General features: G+C 51.6%; 5 protein-coding genes across 5 annotated transcripts; 3 read left to right on the top strand and 2 right to left on the bottom strand.

Moving 5' to 3' along the window:
- Positions 1–962: 962 nt before the first annotated feature.
- Positions 963–3,763, top strand: CSUI_002929 (mitochondrial ribosomal protein l37 protein). Its single transcript, XM_068063127.1, has 2 exons — positions 963–2,874; positions 3,575–3,763. Exons 1-2 carry the CDS (start codon positions 2,203–2,205, stop codon positions 3,707–3,709), a joined length of 807 nt encoding a protein of 268 aa, XP_067924898.1. The 5' UTR covers positions 963–2,202; the 3' UTR covers positions 3,710–3,763.
- Positions 3,764–6,062: 2,299 nt separating this feature from the next.
- Positions 6,063–7,945, top strand: CSUI_002928 (wd g-beta repeat-containing protein). Its single transcript, XM_068063126.1, has one exon. The coding sequence runs from the start codon at positions 6,518–6,520 to the stop codon at positions 7,865–7,867; it is 1,350 nt and encodes a 449-aa protein (XP_067924897.1). The 5' UTR covers positions 6,063–6,517; the 3' UTR covers positions 7,868–7,945.
- Positions 7,946–8,519: 574 nt separating this feature from the next.
- Positions 8,520–12,483, bottom strand: CSUI_002927 (uncharacterized protein). The gene is made up of 2 exons (XM_068063125.1): positions 9,916–12,483; positions 8,520–9,535 (listed from the first exon to the last, which is right to left on the bottom strand). The coding sequence occupies exons 1-2, from the start codon at positions 11,548–11,550 to the stop codon at positions 9,170–9,172; spliced, it is 2,001 nt and encodes a 666-aa protein (XP_067924896.1). The 5' UTR covers positions 11,551–12,483; the 3' UTR covers positions 8,520–9,169.
- Positions 12,484–12,648: 165 nt separating this feature from the next.
- CSUI_002926 (zinc finger (ccch type) motif-containing protein) lies at positions 12,649–17,434 on the top strand. Its single transcript, XM_068063124.1, has 4 exons — positions 12,649–13,772; positions 14,295–14,592; positions 14,907–15,728; positions 16,629–17,434. Exons 1-4 carry the CDS (start codon positions 13,267–13,269, stop codon positions 16,920–16,922), a joined length of 1,920 nt encoding a protein of 639 aa, XP_067924895.1. The 5' UTR covers positions 12,649–13,266; the 3' UTR covers positions 16,923–17,434.
- A 461-nt stretch (positions 17,435–17,895) lies between these two features.
- Positions 17,896–19,890, bottom strand: CSUI_002925 (uncharacterized protein). Its single transcript, XM_068063123.1, has 3 exons — positions 19,383–19,890; positions 18,793–19,019; positions 17,896–18,552 (listed from the first exon to the last, which is right to left on the bottom strand). Exons 1-3 carry the CDS (start codon positions 19,399–19,401, stop codon positions 18,427–18,429), a joined length of 372 nt encoding a protein of 123 aa, XP_067924894.1. The 5' UTR covers positions 19,402–19,890; the 3' UTR covers positions 17,896–18,426.
- Between the last annotated feature and the right edge of the window lie 1,671 nt (positions 19,891–21,561).

The raw sequence follows: 21,561 nt of genomic DNA, 5'->3' as shown, positions 1-21,561 counted from the left end.
AATTGAACTGTAGATCACGGTAGCAATCACTTGTATCCCCCTGTCCATCTCTTTGCCGCTGTGAACGATCTGGGACGCACGCGTCCACGTCTGCGGAAGTTAGCCGTTAATGTTTCCGGTGCTAGGTACGAGGCGACTCGAAAATCAGGGAAAACACTCCAGAGCTTCCGGGGATGCATTGTGAAGTCGCGCTGTTTTCAAATCTCTTTGACTAGGTTTCCCTTGCGCCATTTACAAGCACACTATCCTGTCACCGGGTTACCTACCTGGTAGACCGTCTCCTGACCAGACAGCTAGCCCCTTCTGTGTGCGCCGGACACGGCGATGCTATAGCGACACTCAGCCTGCCGACTTTCTCGACTTCAGTTCCTGCCCGTGAGACTGCTGCCGATTGCGTGGCCACATTACAACAGAGAAAGATCAGCCGAGTCCAGGAATTACTTCAGACGCCACTCTTTCACCCCTCATAACAACAGCTATGTATACGGACTCTTTGCTTGGTTGTCCTCTCTAGTGCGGACGAGGGCCTTGAACTTCCATCTTCTGTCCTCCACATGAGCAGATGATGGAAGTTCAGCTGCTTACAGAAGCGCCGATCTGCTTCGCTCGCACACTCCACACGCCTGCAGTGACCAGATGCATAGACTAGAGGGAGCCAGTCGCTTCTTTATATAGTGACGGTGTTTACGGGAAGATTCGGTTATGTTGACAACACGTTAGAGCTCGGGCCACCGGGGAATCAATAAAGGATCCGGGTGGCGGGTAGACATGACGGATTCTCCTTCTGATTAGTTGTGTGAAGAGTTTTTCGTACCATTTGCATGCGTCAACATACACAGCGGAAGGCCAAGAGTAAAACTGCGCATGCGTTATGGTTATAGCCTCTACATGAAAAAGCTATCGGAACGAGCGATAACAGGGGGTAGTTCCTGTCGAAAGGACAACCCAAGACTGCTTGCTAAATCAGACTTTTTTTTCGCGGACGCAGTTGCGTGAGGCTCATCGGTCCTGGTTGTTTAGTCACTTCCACATCACCGTTTCCTTTGTCTTTCGGTGGTGTACACTGGACTTCTTTCTTCTCGGGGCGAAGAGTTACTCTCGTCCTCAGCGCCGTCGTTCTTTCTTCTCCGCCTGATCGAGCTTGAGTGCGCGCCGGAATCTTTGTGTCTGGCAAGTGAAGCCAGACTGAAATCTGCCCTATTTGCCCAGCTGAGTTACAAGAACACACCCACCAACCACCGACCCGCTTTCATCTTTCTTCTCTCATCAAGGTGTCCAGTTTCACCAGGACGCGCGAGAAATTTCTCCGTGAAAAACGGGACAATGAGGAGGAGCCATGTATGCAGCAATCTTCCCCTGGTCTACAAAACCTACTCACGCCGGAACATGGATACCCATCCGGGGTACGGCCTTCCGAACCCCAGCGTCACCTCCACGCTTTTTCACGCACGTTATTTTTCTTTATTCACGGTCCTCATCGGTGTGATTGGTGATTTCACAGTGGAAATGGGTCCGGTAAGCTCTGCTTACCATTCACTCGTTGGTCTTCTTTCTTGTAGTGTCGCCTGAGGCGTATAAATCCTTCGGAAAAAATACTCGGGTCGTTTGCCTGCTCCTGCAAAAAGAAAGCTTCGTCTCTCTATTACTCAAGAGCCTACTTTTCGTCGCCCAACCACTTCCCCGGTTTGGAATTCTTTGCCTTAGGGGTCGTGTTCTTCAGGGTCGATGTATTCTCCAAGAGCATCACACTCTGTTCTGATGGAGGGAGGCTAAGTGTCTCTTCGATTGTTATCCCTTTCAACCTTCGTACTCGAGAATGCTTGTCACTTTGCGGCTTCGTCCTTGCCTGTTTATGACAGTATTCTAGGTCGCGCCTTTAAGGGATCGGAGCTCCTGTGTCTTCGGATTCTAAACGACCGACTCTTAGAACGGGGATACTCAGCTGAGGTCTCCATCTTCTTCACCTTCGGGCTGTTTCAAGAGCAGAAGCTGTGAGTACAGCAGAGGAGCAATTCGGCTGAGCTTTCCGTAGATTGGAGAGTATTTGGGCTCTATGATCCATGAAGATGCCCTTCACAGTCCAGCCGTAAGAATAGTCGTCGTAACAATCGCTATTTATTCCCCTTTCAGAACCTCCTGCCCCTCTTTTGTACGCTCGTTTTGCCCTTGTCTTGGCCCTCCATCATCATCATCATTATCCTAATGAAGCCGTTCCCCCCAGTTTTGCTCTGTTGTGGTCAGGCGGCCAGAAGCTGGGGTGTCCTTACACTCGTGAAGGAAATGAGGCCACCTCACTTGCACTACTCCCCGTCATGCACCATCTTTCCTCCTTTCCTTTCTAGAAATGTAAGAAAGGGTTGGGGAAACAGCAACAACCCGAGGCTAGTAGCCACACACAATACTCAAGAGAAAGTGAATCTAACTACTACTACTCCACTCTCGTCTTCGCCACCTCCCCCCAGACGTATGAGTGAAGAAAAAATACATCAAAGGCTGCCCTTGTCAAATGCCTATGAAAACAGTAGGAGTGACACTAGTAGCCTGGACTCGGTGGAGCATCCGTCGATTCCTGCTTTGTTATCTCAGGATATCGTCTTTCCACAGACACTTCTTCATCTTTCATCAATACGTCTCGCACCAAAGAAGAAAGGTGGGGCGGCTAGTGCACAGAAGAAAGGACAGTCCGGAGGTCCTTCAGGAGGAGCATCGGCGGGAAAAGGGATCGGAGGAGCAAATCATATTTTCAACATCTATAAGGACATCCCGACAGATCACAAAATTCTTGAAGATAAAGACTATCCCCCTTGGTTATTCACCTTGGATAAACCTGAGAAAACGTACGGAGAACTTGCTATGATGTTCCTATATGGAGTGGTAAGTCAAAAAGAAGAATCCCAGATCTGCATATATATATCTATATGATTAGTCCAGAATACCACAGTCTTACACTTCTATTAGGTGTATCGCAGGTTTCTTTGACCTATGGAGAATGGACTGAGTATGGTGCAGGTGCTACCTCTGAGGAAAAACTTGTCGGAGAAGACCGAGAGAAAGCGAAATAGCAAGTATGCACTTGTCTCCTTTTGTCTTTCACTCTTTGAAATGAACGTCGTGAACGTGGCGGGAGTTTGAAAGTAAGGAAGCGTTCTTTTCAGTAGGAACGAGAGCACTCAAAGAAAAATTCTTGTACGCTTCAAAAGCTATATGTGACGCACTGTATACGACCGAGGTGTGGCAGAGGGTAGAGGACTCTAGGTACAGCGTGTGTACGGTGAGTAGTCGGAGGGGGAGATATGCCTAGTTGTTCTCTTGGAAGAAATAGACGGGGCCCTCTAGTCAAGCTGACATATGCGTGTGTATCGATCTTGTTTGAAGGCAGCCCAAGGGGTGGAACCGACCATGGACGGGAAAAAGACGGGTATGCAGGAAGATGACTATTTTGGTGTCGACTTCACTTGGTATTTTACGTAGAGCACGTATTGTCGAAATATTCCGGGGGTATGACATTTTCGATGCCTTCAGTCTCCTCAAGATCGCTGTGTGTTCGCATCTTCTCGTGCCCTCGTGCGATCAGGATATTGAAAAGGCGACTTTACAAGAGTACTTGCGGTTCACGAGACTCCATACAAAAAATCTTATCAAGCTGAACAACATGCGCCTTAAGAAGTCAAAACGTAGCTCTGTGAAGCCTCTCTTCTGGGACGTCTGAAGTCTCTCCTGTCTGGTGTACGTACACTGTGAGCTGAGTGCACCTACCGCCCTATGACCACTCTTTGAAGCTCAGTTGTCGCTGATTGACTCGTTTCTTCTCTTGAACTATACTTTTCCCAAACTGGTCTCAAATCATCTGCTCGTTTCTCACGTGGTACTGTTGCGTTCTGGGCAGCTCGAATATGTCAGCGATGTATGCGGGCACAGCGGCATGCTGACGTGTTCTTCCCGGTTGTCTAATACTCATGGTACTACACCGGCTCGTCGCAGCCGGGTTGCGAGGCCAGCAGATGCCCCCGCGGATGTGTGTACAAATAGAGTTCAGGATTCTTCAACCAAACCGGAAAGGACAAGTAGGAGAGTGTAGTCAGCAATTGACGGTCTAGACATTGCTCTGACAGTCACATTTTCACACCCTGTAGACACATGAGTTGTGATCTTTGTCATGGAGTGCAGTAAAGTCAGAAGCCCACCAGCCAACGAGTGGTCGGCTGTCGTGGTTATAATACCCACGAGACAATTGCCTAGGGATCAAAGGACCCTCTGTGCGGCGGTAACGGTCGTCTGGTCATGGACCTGAAGAATCTTTGATATGCAAAGGCGAAGGAGGCTCCGTTTGCACCGATGAGAACGCCGGGTGGCCCAGGTGGACGTCGTGAGACCAAGCTCACACGCTTCCCTGAACGCAGTGTTAGCCATCGTGTTGCCAAGGAACGAGCCGAATTGTAAATCATCGGCAAACTGTTCCAAGGAAAGAAGCGACAAAGGCTCAAAAGGTAGTGCACACACCGAAGCAACAAGCAGAAAAGAGCGAGACCGACTGCGACACGGGGCTGCCCGCAGTGCACTCCCAGCCACCGCCCAAGCGGACTGCCTGTCGACTTCATAAAGTAGCCAGTCATGCAACTGCCGTACACGAGCAAATGACGTGTTACCGTCTCCGCAACGATGTCCACTTGGAACGGGAGACGCTAGTAGATGTCTTCTCAGGAGGAACTCGGGAGGCCTTTTGATTACTCCAAACTACGCGACCCCGGTGACGGGACACTTCACGAGATGTCGCTGCTCTCCAGTATTTCAGAGAGGTACCCTCGCAGCTGCATTACCATGTTTTCTTCTGCCTGAGTATCAGGACGCTACACCGACTTCTTTTAGTGAAACGTTATTGCTTCTCGCAAGGACCCCTGGCACCGGCAGACCGATTACTTGCTACACCAGCCGCCCATGTGTGCGGTAGGCACGTGGACGACCCGGGTATGTGTGTCTCACGTGCCCACGCTGCGTCGGTTCCCGTTGTCGCATAATGAAGGAGTGTTTCTGTCCATCCCCAAGTGGTCAGCGGAACCGCTGTCAAGCGGAAACTGCAGGGCAGGTGGTTGATCTTGCTGGCAATACCTTGGTTGCCACAAGATGCGACCGTGGAGAGATGTTGAATCCTGTTCTCGCTCGTACTAAGACCAGCTGGTGCGGTTCTGCTTCTGTTGGTGGTTGTACCGCTAAGGATGATTCCATCCGTCAGCTGCTGTTTCCCGACCACCCGGTAGCACCCCCGCCCTTCGGGGCCTTTGACATCTCCGAGCCGCGGTGGTTATTGAGTCCGTGCGGGCCTGACGCGAGACAGAGGTGATACTGCGAAGTGCCCCACGTCGCCACACGTATCATCCTCGAAAAAGAGACAACCGGGTTCTGTCCGAACGCTCGTCATGGTACGGGTGGTCCCTCTTCGAGTACACTGCAATACCAGAAGCAGCCTTCCAGGGCCGCTCGAGCAAAGAGAGGCTGCGGCGGAGACTGGGAACGAATGGCCGGGGCAGGCGCATCTCCGGCTCAGCATTTAGCAACGGCTCCTACGAAGAAGGTTCGGAACAGGCTTTCGCTGATAATGGTTTCCGGACCATGAGGCCGAAGGTCTGGCGGCCCGAGTCTATGCCTGCTTCCAAGTACCCCCTTCGGCGTCCTGTCTCGATTGACCGCTCCTGAAAGGGCGAGGCGAGAGCGCAGGTCAAAAAGACGGAGCATGTCACAGAGCTCGCTTTCTTAGTCATTTTCTTTCCCCGACAAGGATGAGTTACCTCTTTTCAGTCGGAGTCCCCAGACGGTTTCGCAGGTGTCCCTTCCAGATCCTCTGACTCGTATAGATCCCGGAAGCGGCTTTAGCAGACCAAAAAACGTCCCGCCTCCAAGGGGCACCTACTTGCCTTGACGATGGTGCTTAGTGCTGTTTCGTGCTTCCTGTTTCAATGTGTCTGGCGGGCATCGCCCTCTTGAATGTCTGACTTCACACGGCAGCCTCCTCTGCGTTATGTCATGGAGCCGGAACACGAGGACGAGCTGCGCTGCACCCTAGCAGCGGTGAGGAGTCGTGTTCCGGCTTCATGATATGCCTTCTCTTCTTAAATAGACTGTCGAAAACTAGCGGCGGTGTGGCCGTTGTGTAGTTTCGCTCTTTCTGGAAGAGTAGCGCTAAGAGCCGACCGTCTCTGGGGATGCCTTTGGAAACCCAGTTCCAACGAAACATTGTAGAGGATTTTTCGCACTCGCAGCAGTTCTACGAAGCTAGAGTGCAGCATGTCCGTTAGATACTTCACCGTCTCTGAGTGGACAGCAGAGACGGTTCCAGAGATGTCTCCTCTTGCTGGAGACATGGTGTTTGACATTGTTTCGCCACACGTGGGGCTCCTGTCGTAGCTCTGTTTCTGTACGGCCTTTTGGCTGGAGCTAGCGTGTGTGCTTGTACGACGGCCACCGAAGAGTCCTCGGGCAGGCTTCCGCCGCCCTCCTGAGTCTCGTTGACCACTTGGGGAAGATGCTAAGTGGTCAGGGACTCTTCGTTCCCGAACAGGCCTGCAAAGCTGTCCGGTGGGAAGCCCAGACTGTGCCCTTGCCGTTGTGCGGCCAGTGTTGTCAGTTCTCGCCGTTTCGCCCGGATCTGTTGGCAGTTGGGACTGCCGAGCTCTTTGGCATAACGGGCCCCGGTGGACTCCATGTGTTTTTATTCGCGGAGGCTGTATCAGCTGAAGAGCATCGCTCCGAGGAAACTCTGAGAGGACGGGGGGGAACGACCTCACTGGCTAACAACGCAGACTCGTGGCGCGGGTGCTCTGTAAGGGAGATAGCGTTTTTCAGGACCGCCGACGCCGTTACTGACTGCGCGTGGTCCGAGACCAACGAGAATACGATTGCGACAGCCGGCGCCGATGGTGTTGTGAGACTGTGGGACATCCGGAATCGAGTTTCCTCCGGTCCCAGCAAGGAGGACTCTTCCACATCTGTCGAACTGAAAGGGCATGCTGCAGAAGTCAGCTGCATTGAGTGGCCCTCTGTGTCTCGCCACTTGCTGCTTTCGGCTTCATGGGACGGCTCCGCCCGAGTTTGGCACATACCGGCGTTGAAGTGCACGCAAGTGCTGCCTCACCCCCAGTGTGTATATGCCGCGTCATTCTCGCCTCATCGACCAGACCTAGTGGGATCCGTTAGCGCCGACGGTCGGCTGCGGCTGTTCGATCTCAACGCGGGAGTGGCAAGACCCGGGGGAAGTCCGGGCCAGCTGGAGGCATTGGCTGGTGGCATACGGCGCCACCGCCTAGCCGGCGAGGTAGTAGCTCATGCTGCAGAGGCTCTGAGTCTCGACTGGTCGAAATATCAAGACACTCAGATTTTTACAGGCGGGTCCGATGGTACTCTTAGCGCATGGGACATCCGACTACTGGGCCGCGGGCCCCTTCTCTCGTTTCAGGCTCACGGACTCGCTGTTCGGGCTCTCCGCTGCAGCCCCTTTTCTTCCGGTATCATTGCCACAGCGTCTTACGACACATCGGTGAAGGTTTTCTCTATAGGCGCAGAAGGACCGAGTCCACAGAAATTCGAACAGCGTGTGGAGGCGGGAAAAGCCGTGCCAGTGACAAAACGTCAGCCAGCAGGCCTGGTCCTTTCTGGGGAAAAAGTGTTCGATCACCACATCGAGTTTGTTGTCGGTATCGATTGGTCCCTGTTTCATGAGCACCTCCTTGCATCCGCATCCTGGGATCGGCACGTCTGCCTGTGGTCACCTCTTGTTGCCGGTGCGGGCAGCCAGCCTCCGCCTCGGATCGTTCCCCGTCAGCTGGCACGGAGTACTCCTGGTGCCAGGGGTCGTATTCAGGCTCCCTCAGGCTAACGGTTTGAAGGCTAGCGGGCCGGGTGGTACAGTAGGAGCGCAGCTCGCGTATTCCCGTGTCCCGGTATGAGCGAGGGGAGTGTTGACGGTAGACAGTGGCGGATCTCGTCGCATGCCTACAGGCTTCCAACTCATTATCTGACCAGTTACCTGTGTCTGCCTACAGCTACGGCGTTCGCTGTTACGCGCCTTAGTGTCCTTTTAGCTTGGCAGTGAGATGTCAGTCCCTCCCTCGCAAGGAATCTCTGCGGGGCCAGGCAGTCATAGAAAAAGAAAACAACAGTTTGAGCACAGTTCGTCTGGAGGGTAGATTTACTCCAGCAGGCTAGTAACACATTGACTATGCCCCTTCGGTACAATGAATGGTAGACATCCAGCCAATTGTCTTTCCAGGGCTTGTACGCGTCCATAGCAATTCAGTTTCTCGTAGATTAAGAGCCAAATGCTTAAAAGACGGTGGGCGTCGCTGGGTCCTTCAAGTCCCAAGTCTCCGCCGATGGTTCTGTATCGGCTGACAGCTACGGGTATACAAACCTGAACTGTCAGGCAGACTGCCGCGGGTTGCGGGGTTGGCAACTGGTCCCCCGGAGGAGGTAGCTTATCAGTCGGAGCGTCCAGGGTCTCAGATATAGACATCTTAGCCAGCTGCGAAATGCACAGCACGACCCCCGAGGAGCCGCTGGCACAAAGTCTCGTACAAGGGCAGTGTGCAAGCTCTCGTAGCAGGGCAAAATCCTCCAAGCCAGAAGACTGTCCAGTCTGAACGAAAGTGAAAAAAGAAGTGTAAGTGATCTGCTGCTTCACCTCCACGACAACGCTTAACCACTACGCAGCATAACTGACGTCTCGCCGCCGCACGGTTTCGGACCCTGCTGGCAGGCTGAATGAAGTTGCATTAACTCACTAGTCCGCTCAGAGGATTCAGGTACGCAGGACAAAGGAGGCAGAGGTTAGACACGCCCTGTTCCGCTTGTGCTTCTAGCCTTTGATCAAAATTGTTCGCAGGTCTCCTTGCCGTCAACGGGTTTCCACAAAGGAAATTGCATGCTACTAGCCTCGTGCTCCTGTAAGATCCTGACAGAAAAGGGCTTCACATCAAGAGTGCCCAGCTGCATCGGAGGTACAGAAAAAGTAGAACAACTCAATAGCGTCGACAGACACAGCGCTCGCTTGTAAGCAAGAGCAAAGCAATATCTTCACGGGCGGAGCCCAGCTCAGGCGCGCCCTGTCGGCACGGCATTCTGTGTACACATTAGTGCTCAAACTTCTGCACGTGTGTGATCTTCCTTTTTGTCCGAGAATCTACCCAAGTGCTGCTGTGACCATCGCCGCATGCAGCCACATCATTGACTCCGCTTTCTCGACGTCATGAAACCCTTCCACAAGGCCAAAGCGCCGCCGCTGTTCTTCGGCCTCGATATTAGCCGCACTCCATGCTGCCTCGGGTGTCAGCGGCATGGCACTACGAAGGACATCCGGTTCCTTTGCAGAGTCTACGTTTTCGTCGACCGGTGAAGCCTGGCTTTCACCGGTTGATCGTCGGTCACCAGCAATGCAGACAGAGTGTAAAAGCTCATCGGCAAGAATAAGCGATCTCAGCTGCATGGCTGCCACTTGAAGCGCAGCTAGGTAAAGAGGCGACTTAGCTGCAAATATGTCTGCAAGTACCTACAAACACCAGAAGCCGGCGAACAGATCCAACAACCGGAGGCATTCAGTCCAACAAAAACTAACTGCAGCCTCCACATAGTCGTGAAGGAAGCCGATCTAGACGCTGCTCGTTGAGGTCAGGGAACGCCTGGTTAAGCAGTACGCTGGGGGAAAAAACGCCAAGTGTATGTGCCGCTTAAGGGTCAACTCATACAGCACCCCACTCTGGAAAATAGTTGGGACGTGATAGTCGTGAAGCCGCCAACAGTCGTGAGTCTCCAAGATTTCACGCGCTCTCATGACTCTATTTTGAGTGCTCATGACAAGAGAATACGGTTGACGGGCGGTCCAAGTCGGGCAGCGAAAAGTCGTCAGTGTTCTCCGTGTTCTGGGCTTACCTGAAGAACTTCAGGGGTCTGCGGTACTAGAGTAATGCCATGACTGCGGTGTAGAGACACTCCCTCATGACGGGCTTCGAACGATTTCACGTGCTTCTCTAGCACGTCCTGTTCTCTTACTCGCACTCGTTCTTTCCAGGGCGCTGCACAGAATCTATCTCTAAGGAAGGTCGCAGCGGAGTTGAGCTCCTCTTCTCTTTCGCCCGATAGGGGCGGAGAACATTCAGAGGAGGGGCGAAGAGTAAAAGAAGAGGAAGTGGACGGAATGGTTGTCGACAAAGAGAGACACGGAGAAGCACTATTACTATGAGTAGCACTCTGGACCGTCCCTGAGGAATTCTCTCTCTCTTCTCCGAACGTGGATTCCCTTGAAAGAGCGGTGTCACCGTGGACAAGACTCACGAGGGTAGAAGCTGTGCTTCTTGGGTCATCAGCTATGACATCTATAGCGGTAAAAACAATGGAGGAGACAGGCTGTCTCCAAGTCAAAGGTCTCTGGCTCAAAAAATTCCTTAGTCTCTTGGCCTTGATAGCCATAGAATCATCTCTCCGCCTCTCGTGAGATGCTGAATTGACGTTCCCGTCCACTCTGTTGCCCTCGTTATCTAACGGCGGGACAGACACCTCACTTGAAAACGAAGACGGAGATATCTCTGAGTTTTGTTCTTCTCTTGCGTGCCCCATCACTTTGGCTTCTTCCTCTTTTTCTCCATCTCGCCTTTCCCGGACTCCCAAACACCCAGAATGCACTCGCTCTTCTTCTCGGCTCTCCCCTCCCGTATTCTCACCCGTCCCCGCTGTGAGACACTGGCGAAGCGCGGTTTGAAGGCTGATATGCTCCGCAGCCACAAGGAGAAGGAGATCCTTTGAGGGAAGAACAACCTCGCGATGTTTCGGACTGTGAAGTGCTCGTTCTCCTACCAGCACACGGTATAGCTTAGATCCGCCGAAAGGTGCACCTGAAGATACTACCGGTGAAACAGACGGAGAAGAGGGTAAGCGGGAGCAAACAAGAGGTGACTGAGAAGTCTCAGTCACCTCTTCTACTCGGATTTTGGAAGGACGCGACGTAGAGATGTGGTTACAGAAACCAGCAAAGATGAGAAATCTAGAGGTTAACGTGGGTGACGTCCTGAGGAACAACACGTGAGATCTTGGACTGGCGTCATCCCTCTCGAGATTGTACAGAGGCGGGAGAGTGAAGGCAGATGCAGTTTGATGACCTGATATTTGAGGCCACGAGTTTTTTCTTGGTGGCATCCATGTCGGTTGCCTGGTGGCCTCGGAGTTTTTTCCATGACGGCGTCTTTCTACTGCTTCTGGTGGGCCGTGTGACGGAGTGTACATACACCCCGAAGATAGTGCGGAGAAAGGCCTTGTAGCGACAGAGGGTACTGCGCCGGACAAATCTGGCACTGTAGCCTCCTTAAAGAAAGTGCGCTCAGTGGTCTTGTCCCGTGCGCCAGCAGAACCAGAAAATGAAAGACCTCTCTTCATGTTCGCCGCGGTGGGAAGCAAGAAACGGGAGGGTGTATGCGGGGACGCTTGCCGACTAAGTCGGGGCAAGAAAACACGATTCATAGTGACTGAAGAAGAAACGCGGAAGCCATCCAAACAGTTTGGCAAGTACTCCATGGTGACCAACGGTGTCTGAAGAGCGCTGAAAGAAGTAGACTCTACAATCCGTGTAGAGGAAAGAGGAAGCGCTCATTCATATACCATGGCACAGCGCCAGTCGCGTCCCAACAAAAGTCACCATTTCCTCGGAGCTAAAAAAAAAACATGATACATGAATGAAAGACACCAAGGAAATGAGCTAAAAACCTCGTACACGCTTGCTGCGTACAACGGCTTACGTACAATTACTTTCTCATGAAGACATCAAACAACATCTCTCAGGAGAACCCTAAACTCTTGCCAACGCGCATCATGCGCACTCGCCGCCATTTTCCCAGAATGCCTTCCCGTGGGTTGTTCATGGCTGATAAAAGAGACAGTGTAACAACCGAAATGTGCCCTAGGCACAAGGCAACCCCAGAGTAGACGTCTACGTACGAACACGGTCCCTGTTATCCGGGAGTCGCAGGGGTCTTCAGTTTGCCCTGAGTCTCGATGACCGAGAAAGGAGAGGCTAACTACGACGTAAGGCTGGCAGGAGAATGTTAGTGAAAAGACAAAGCGCAGGATGTTGCGGTATTGCTGGGTTGGCCTCTTAACGGAGACGGGGACACTTGTCGGTATTCTTGTCGAACAGCTATTTGCCGTGGACCAAAAAGAATCGACCGCGGCTGAAGCGCAATCGACATACCAAGGGACTCAAGAAAGTCGGGAGTTAGTCTGCTTTAGCGGGCACAGCGATACATTAATAGACGATACACGGAATAAAAGAGAACGGACGCAGATAGGCAAAACATGCACGATGAACTCACAGACGGACTATTTAAGTCACGTCTTCATGAGCATACAACAGATCACTAGATGCAGACAGATGCCTGGACAAAACCGCATTTGAGAAGCCAGACCCTCTACAATGTAGAAGAAGATGAGAGACCCAAGGGTATAGCGTACAATCACTGTGGATGGTCTGAATCCGCTTCACCGCAAGGCCAACCTGCAGTCGATGTGGCCCAAACGAGTAGCAGTGAAAAGGCACGACACTTTTCTTACGCTTGCATGCGATGCATCTCGAGAAGAATTCCCTAAAAAGCTCTTCCGAAACACATTGTCTAAGCCAGTATAGACTATGTTCTTTGCTTTTGTCTTTCTGATTGCTCTCTCCTCTTCTTCCCAGCTCCCTGCCTGGTCTGTCGCTTCTTTTGTCAATCGGGTCGCTAGGCAGACTTCTGGGGAGTGCGGAGATCCTGTTCCCGCGTCCTTGGTATATCGCTACCTCCCCATCGTACTTTCTTCTCCTTTTTCTGTGCCGGTAATTCCCTGGCTTTTCACCCAGCTCTCCATTGTGTTTTCTATTCCTTCGTCTGTGCGTCCACGCCGGTTCCTTCTCTTGTCGTACGCCCTGGGCATGGCCGTCGGAACCTCCTGTGTGTTCTGTAAAGATACGAGACCAATTTCTCCCTTTCCGGCATCTGTGCGTCTCCCGAATGAAACTGCTATTTGACGGTTTTGAGTGGGTGTTTAGTGTCACATCCAGACTTCTGGATCTTCGGCCTTTCTGTCTTTTTTCTTCGGTTCCGCGCGCCCGTGCTTTCTCCGTTACACTCGGAACCGATTAGCCACTTGCTGATCCCTTCTGCTTCATATTCCTTTCTTTCCCTCCCTTCCTTCTTTTTGTCCTGCTCTTTCGGGGTTCCCCATGGTAGACACGTCTGGTTTCTTTCTCTTTGCAGAAGGATGGCTTCCACACCAACCTCTCCAGCGCTTTGTGCGCCTTTAGCTCCACCATCTTATCCTTTCAGCACATTCGCTTCTCCTTCTCTTTCACTTTCAGCTCAACTTCGCACTCTCCTTCCACCACATCACCCTCTCGTCCAGTCTCTTCAGAGGTCAAAGACGACATATGGCAAGAAGAGGAAAAGGCCAGTCGCCGTGTCGCCTTCCCCTTCCCCTTCCCCACAGCCATCATCTCAACCGTCTGCTCTGACAGATCCCGGTTTCCACTTTTCTTTTGAAGATGCGGTTGAAAAACAATTAGAAGAGGAGGGTCGGTTATTGAATGAGCAAGGAGTCCCTAGGGCGGACTGTGTTAGTGGTAGACACTGGGGAAAACACACGGTGGTTTGCCGTCATTGGTGGAAGGGCATGTGCATGAAAGGGGACTTCTGTGACTTCCTACATCAGTTGATTTACCATCGCATGCCCGTCTGCCGGAATGAGGTCTGCTGTCCAGACACACGAAGGTAGGTATGGACGTCGGCTTTTCAAGCCTTCTGACTTTCTTCACAATCACCAGTAGGAAAGGTCACGCAATTGGAGCTGCACTATTCCTACTTTACTACTTCTCAGGACTTCTCACGCGGGCACCATTCATACACGTGTGCGTGTATCTAGCTGTGCAATATTTTGGAGCTGAAGAGCAGTAAGGGGATCTTTAGGGCTACATAATGTTTTGAGACCTGTGGCAAAATGCACGTGTGTGTATACATTCATGTGAGCAAGCCCAGGCACGTGGGTTTGTCTGTGCATCAGTGGTGTTGTTAAATACATGTCCATGTATACATGTGCATCATATCTGTACAGAAGGAGAAAAACGTTTGCGTACAGGTGAATCCTATTCCTCACCCAACCCGCAAGTGCCATGTAGTTCTCGTATATTAACTTATGTGTATGTATATCTATATATATATATATATTTGTATTACAGGTGTATCGCGTCGGGGGAGCAGTTGAGTGTCACCTGTTTGCATGTGTTTTTCCTTCAGAGGGTGTTGTCCGTTCAAGCATGAAGATCTCCCCGCTGCCGCTGCGCCAGGGACATCAAGCAGTTCCGCTCATTCCGGTGTGCCTACACCAGGGGACTTGAGCACAGTGCCAGACTTCACTTCGACAGACTACGTCTCTGGAGTAGTCGGTGTACAGCAGCAGCAGGAGTGCATTCATTACTTTCTAGGTTTCTGCAAACTAGGGCCTAAATGTAGACGGAAGCATACGCCCCGGAATCGAAATGAGATTCCTCCTGTTCTCCCTTCTTGGTACCTTGACCTTATTCTCGCTAATCCCGTAAGTTTTCACGTGGCGTTTCTTACGTACTGTACATCTGGTCAGTCGTTGCATTCATGGTTCCCCGTATGTAGTACCCCTACACCAACGGCCTCTCCAGCCGTAGGCTCTCTCTTCGTGAGGTCTTTCACGTTGGTCTTGTCCAGGCGCCTCTCTCTTCTCTGTCCTTCTTTGAAATGTTCTCTGCCTTTGTGTCTTTGTATCTTCAACCGGGGACGTCGTTACCTCAGGATATACTCTCCACTCGGAGATGAACACCTGTGGTGAGCCTACATAGAGTCCCTTGTACATGTGTTGATGCCTTGACATTGCAGAATGTTTTTCCTCAAGAGATTGATCCAGAGACTCAGGATCAATTTCTTCAAGTTGCAGCTCAAATTCGTCAGTTGACCCGGTCGTCTAAGGCATCGTCGACTAGTACGACGAGTACGTCGAATCATGTAACCCAATCTAGTACAAGCGTGTCATCAACAGCGCGTAAACTGCCTAGCCAGCCTCGATCTCTCTATGATCGTTCTAATGGAGGGGGAGGTGGAACTCATTCCTCGTCTTCTCCAACTACCACTCATGGTAATATGTCTGGGTCTGCTCCGTATGCTAGTGGCGATAGTAACGCCTATTTCTCTCGCGGGTCTTCTCTTTCTAATGCGCGAAGTGTCTCGGGGAGAAATGGAGGTGATAGAATCGATCTCCCAAATTCATCTCCTACAACAACATGTGTTGTTCCTCTTCTTATAGATGTCTTTTCAAATCAGCCTGCGTCTCCTCAAAGCACCAAGAGATTCTTCATCATCAAAAGTAACAAAATGAGCAATGTCTATACCTCCGTACAGCATGGTGTATGGGCAACAAGTAAAGGAAACACAAGAAAGCTAACATCAGCCTTCAATACTACAGATCATGTACTTCTTCTCTTCTCTGCGAATGAAAGCGGAGGCTTCCAAGGATACGGAAGAATGATGACTTTACCTGACACACAACTTCTCCCGGGTATATGGGGGACGGTTCAACTAAGGCTAGGAGGAAACTTTCGCGTTATGTGGCTGAAGCAATGTAAAATGGAGTTTGAGGAGTTAGGAAGAGTCACAAATCCTTGGAATGAGGATCTCCCTCTCAGAAAAAGTCGCGATGGAACGGTAAGCGGAAACTCTCATTGTCATTCGCTTTGGAGTTGTATATTGCATGCAAGAAAATGATTCGCGAAGGACATGAATGTGTGGGAGTCTTCGCTTTGGACAGATGCGCAGCTAGTGCGTGTTGGAGCTGCTGGGACGTCTTGAGAATCTGTACGCGTGTTCGTAAGGTTCTCGTAGATTCAGTCTCTACTGAGTTTGTATAGGCGCAGATTCTTGTAGCAGAAAGGGTGGGAAGAGTATGGTGTAAGAAAACTGTGCATTGTCTCGGGTTGCCGTCTGCTACGTAACTTCGAAGATGTCGATATTGGTTTTTGTGCCTTGAAGACAGAGATGAGAGGTGAGCTTGAATGTCCTTGCGCGCACAGTCCTTACAGCTTCCTGATTCTATGTAGGTGATTGCTGGCACTAAGGTTTCTGAGGCCTACCAGATTCTTGGATGGCCGGGCAGTCTCTGTGTGCGTTTCCGTGTGTGGTATGGGGCTCACTCCACTTTTCTAATCACGGGTATCTGGAAGAGGACAGGCTGCCTGCGACGTCTAAGAAGTTGCGTTTGGGATACGACTGGTAGACCTTCATACATCATTACATGTGTCTACACCTATCCATCTGTGTATACTGGGTCTAGGCTTCGAAAGGACGTGTGGCACCCTCCTGACTGGTCTTTTTTCCTCTCCTTCCGCAGATCTTCTAGCTTATAGTAGGCAATGTCAAAACACGACAACAGCTTTTTTCCAATCTCAGAACGCCTTAACAACTTCGCTGATGGTAACACTAGCTTTCTTAAGACTTACAGATGTATAAAAGCAACTTGATGTTGTTTAAAAAAATGAGGGACAGGAAACCTCGCTTGGACTTGTATTGACTTTGATTGGTCCTTTTGTGTCGCGTTTTCTGCTGCAGGAAGTTCCACCTGCTCTAGGTTCTCTGCTGTGTACGTGGATGTCACAAAGACCTTCAGAAGATCTTCTTGCTGGCACAGGGGTGCACGCGAGTGCTCGGATTGACCACTCAACGTTCTTTACTAGGCTCGCACAAAGTAATTTGCTTCCTCATCCTACTCCTCGTAGTACCGAAGGCACTCTACAAGCCACCGCACCTGTCGATATTGGAGACAGAAACTTTCAAAATCCTTTAGGAGGAGGCAAAGGACCGCAGCAACAGCATCAACAACCACAGACATGGGGAGGAGGCTAAAGGCCCAACCTTCACTGCCTCATGATGTTCAAGCTCGAGCCTCAGGGAGGTCGGTCGCCAAGAATACATAGGAAGCGTGGTGTATGTATCTGTCTGTGTGTATCCTGAAAGCTACCGGCCAGGGTGCCGGATTTGGCGCGAGCGGTGTTGGAGCTCTATTTTGCTGGAATCATGAAGGGGTACTGCCTCCTTGGGTAGGCTATAATGGCTAGCTCACGCCCCTTTGTTTCGCCGGCAGAGCATGTAGGATCTCGAAGGAGAAAGTCATGTGGAGAAAGAACGCACCCGTGCTACTGTCATAGTCGGCTGCTACCTCGAGAGTCCGACTTCCACGGAAGCGCGCCTATATGAGCATGGTCAAGACGTAGATAGAGAGTCGTGTGTGTACACTACATATACCGTCTGAGTACGTTTTGCGATCAAGGGTATTGGCAATGGCAAATCTGTCTGCAAAAAGACTTCACATTGTCGGCCGTATCAACGCTGTCAAACATCAAAGTGAAGTTGGCTGGAGAAGAATTTCTCGACCTCTCCGTAGCAGGCGTTGTCTGCCTTCAGTCACCTGCTGCCTTTCCGGTGCGTATTTGCCGATAGCTTCCTGCTGGGAAACCGGTCCATGATGTGGCAGTACATAGAGTGGACACGGGAAACTGAAGCTCAGTAGCCTAGATTTCAGAGTTCACTAAGCGAACCTACCGACGTCCGAGAAGCGTGAGAAGCATGTATCCGTGGGATCCTGTTGGACAGGCATACGTCCGTTGCTTCCGTTCTTTACTGCAGTGAGGACGTAACCGCTTCCCGAGGGAAGATGAAATTGAAGCCAGAAGTGTAGAGACTTCAGAAAAATGCGGAAGCCAGTGGCTGTATGGCTCAGTGCCTAAGCCAAGCGGATCTGCGGAATCCTTTTGGTTACAAGCTTGAGAATCTTTTGATAAGGAAGTTTGAGGGCTCGAGAGCATACAAGATACTCACACACTCAATTAGGGAAGTGACCTCTTGAAAAAACACGGGAAAAGCTCGGTCTGTCAGATTCTTCCTTTTTCTGGGGCTCTCCTTTTTGATCGCTGCAGAGCAGAAATGGTTCCTCTAGACAGTTTCATCGGCAAGGGGATTAGATCTGTTTCTCCTCGTGTCATTCAGCTTGTGCTAAACATCCTTTCTTCCTTCCTCGGTACTACAACTACCGAGCCACGTCTGCTCCGTCCACGACTTTCCCTGAAGGTAATGACCCAGTCGCATGCACGCTTTCAGCTTTGTCTTCAAGTTCTGCAGCCGTCTTACAGGCAAACCGGAAAAACCTCCGTTGTCCTTTGGCTTCTTCTGAATGACTCTTCTCGCTGCGGATGCAAGCGTTTGTGTATTCACACTAACACTCCTCTCACAATGGAAAAGATGTGTACGCTGTCAGACTATTTCATCCCTTGAGACACATCGAAGCTTCTCCATCACGGAAGGATGATGCCGATGGTTTCGCATTGACAAGAAAAAAACAAGTTTATCTTATTCAAAGGGTCCACACTTTCAAGCCCAATTGGGAAGCTCGTGTCCTCTCAGGGGCGAACTGAACCGGGAAGTAGCCCTGGGAAGCCCAGACGTTCCCGTCCTTGTCAACCCCGTAGTTGTACTGCGTCTGAAAGCATGGGGACATCACCAAACGCCAAGCAGGAGCGTGTGTGTAAGATCCATTGCTCATCCGCAGAGAGGCGCGAATGCTATGCGTCAGTTCTGACTATAGTTACAAACCGTAGCATTCATGTACACAGACGACCTCTCTATAGGGCCGCGGGTCCGCACGGGAGTCATGCTGTCAAAACTTGCCATACTGCACACAGGCTCTAGCTTTCCTTGTACGGAAGAAGAAACCGCTTACCTGCAGAATATACGAGTAGTTGGCCTTGATACTGTCATACATGGCGTGGGCAAGAAGAGCATTCATGTCACCCTGATTTGGCTCTTCAAAATTTGGATAAGGCGACCCTGTTGTCCCTTCCTGTCTAGCCGCAGGCTTAGCATCGTAGTGGTACGACCAGAATACTGGGGAACTGGTCATGTATTGCTGCGGAGCCGCGCAAGGCAGTTGCTGCCTGGTGGTTGATCCTGCAAGGAACGCAACAAAAAATCTCTCGCGTGATTGTTAGTGCGCAGATTCGTCGGATACACGCGCAGTGCCCAGCCTGCTGGCGACGTTGAGTGTACCAGTAAAAAAGTCCTTTTACGAACAAACACACCAAACACGGCCTTTCATCTACAGTCCAAACTCTATTCAGAAAGGAACAAACATGAAGATTGCTATAGGCCTCAGGCAGGAAACTGATGAAGTTACACGTAAACAGCTCGAAGAACCTGAAGAACAACAGCGAGTCCCGAGGTTTCGACGGCTCCAGCCATCGTTCTCCAAGACCTCTACAGTTAGCAACCCAACGAGGGATGCCGTTTGTGGTTGAGTTCCGTGTCTCTTACCTGAGGCTTGCTGCGCCATTGTGCAAGGGAAGACCGGCAGGCGGAAAGATTGCTGAAAGTGTGACACAGCCACGGGTAACAAAGCAAGCCGACGGAGCGTCGACGTCTCGTACAGCCTGTTGGCTTCGCCTTGTCGACAAAACTAACCGAACCGAGTCCTTTTAGAGTACAGGAAGGCACGCCGAAAGCAAGGAGAGAAAGCTGCAGAACTCTGACTAACGTGAAAGTACTTGGAATCGGGAAGTGACGCGAAATGATTTGACTACTTGTCGCTAGCCAGCACGCTGGCGGTCGTACGGGCACAGCCGTCAGCAAGTGAGCCCGGGAGGAAGGAGGAGAGCGGTCGCTACAGCTGGCGCGGCTGCGCAGGTTGTAGCCGCCCACAATCGACCAGTCCGGGGTGACACAAGACGCTCACCCGTCCCGGATATCAAACCGGTGAGAACGCTGTCCCTACACAGGCACGTTACTCCGAAGCCATCATCGCAGCTCGCCGTCTGCTTCGCGGTGAAGGACCCTGGGTGATGCCTTGGCGGTCTGCCGCTATCGGATATATCCGTCGATGCTGGGGCATAGCTAGATCCTCTCTCCAGTCATTCTCGCCCCGTGCGTACGCGTGTTTCCTCACTTTCTTCAGATAGTTACACTCAGTTGCGTGAAGCAATGAACGCGCTTCCTTATGGGGAGTTGCTTTCGGCTATTCAGCTTGGACTGGGGAGGGGCCAAGTACCAAGGCTACACCGTCAACAGTCTCTTCGCAAGGTCAAAGTGAAAACAATGACACGCCTCGTGTGCCGAGCCCCTAAAAAAATTCGACGCATCCAGCCATACTTCTTTTGAAGAAAGAGGAAGGTAGACCGACGCCCAGGCTCTGCTTCCCGCATTAGTAAGCCACTCTTCCGAAGGAGACGCCTCAGCTCGGCTGTACTACCATCGTCCCCAGTCCCTGTCGTCGAGCAGAGGTGAAGCCTGTGTAAGGGACGCCCCAGCGGAGCTGCCGACATGTTACCGAGTAAGCAAAACAAATTCCTGGAATCCCCGTGTACCGGCAATTCGGTATTCGGCCACCTCCTGGAAGAGAGAGAGCTGCTTCTATCGCGTTATCGGACAGGCACCTAGAAATCTGAGTAGAAGGGAGTTGCTCCGAGTCGTTTGTCAGGTTGCAGATTTTGGCACGGAACTTCTCATTCTTCTGAGGTGGTGTCCATTGCTTCTAGGCTGAAGACGGGCACTAGAGGCGATCCCTGTTTGCTGCCTCTCATGTTGCTCTTCTTTGCTTTCTTCATGATACGCTCCCGTCCTCCCGTCACGGCTCGAAGCAGTGGCATGTGTGATCCCGGGATGGCTCTTGCACACAGCCGGCACCTCCCTTGTTGTGAGGCAAGCTTGGTGCCTAGTCTCCCTTTCTGGACCAGAGTTCAGTGTCACTCCTGGTGAACTGGTGAACTCACACAACGAACCTCAGTTGTATCGTTCTGTACTATCCGTTGTACAGGACGCACTCCGGAGCGCTGTTCATTTTTTCACTTTCGATCGAAGAAAATTCATTCCTCCTGAGGAAAGAGCTTCGTGTCCGACGCTGCGCGTGAACCCTTGCTGGGCAGTAGCCGAGTGTGTATTTCACTCCGTTCCGCCGCCATTCGTCCACGGCTTTCGGGCTCTGTGACTGTAAGCACCACCGACGCATCGGGGACCTTCTGTTTACCTTGTCGAACACAGCGGCAGACTGTCACACGTGTACGGCATTCTGTCATTTGATGGCGTGCTGCGACGGCCGTCTCCTGTTTGACTCTTTGAACGCTCCGTCCTTGCAGTAGCTGGCCTTCTACGGAGGGCATGCGACGCAGTGATTGCTGGTGGCTGACCTAGTTGATTCCACCTGAGCCACCTTTTCATCATGTTGACGGCACGTTCCTGTCATATGAGGACCGTCGACACGTACAAGGGCGCTACTAAGTCAGCCCGTTTGTATGGCGGCGGAGAAACGGTCTTCAAGACGCCCGGACAAGGCCGGATCTGATAGAGGGGAACATTCTGTGAGTGAGTTGCTCTCCGTGATGGGGAAGAAAGCATACTCACGTTTGTCTCCGGTACAAGCTCCCGCTGCTAGAGGCAGCAAACGCAGCTGTTCCGTCACGTACATCAGACGCGAAGTCGACTCCCCAGCCGTCGCGGTCCC

This window comes from Cystoisospora suis (genome assembly GCF_002600585.1).
Source record: "Cystoisospora suis strain Wien I chromosome Unknown contig_1237, whole genome shotgun sequence".
NCBI lineage: Eukaryota > Apicomplexa > Conoidasida > Eucoccidiorida > Sarcocystidae > Cystoisospora > Cystoisospora suis.
This window is presented reverse-complemented; position numbering and strand designations above follow the sequence as displayed.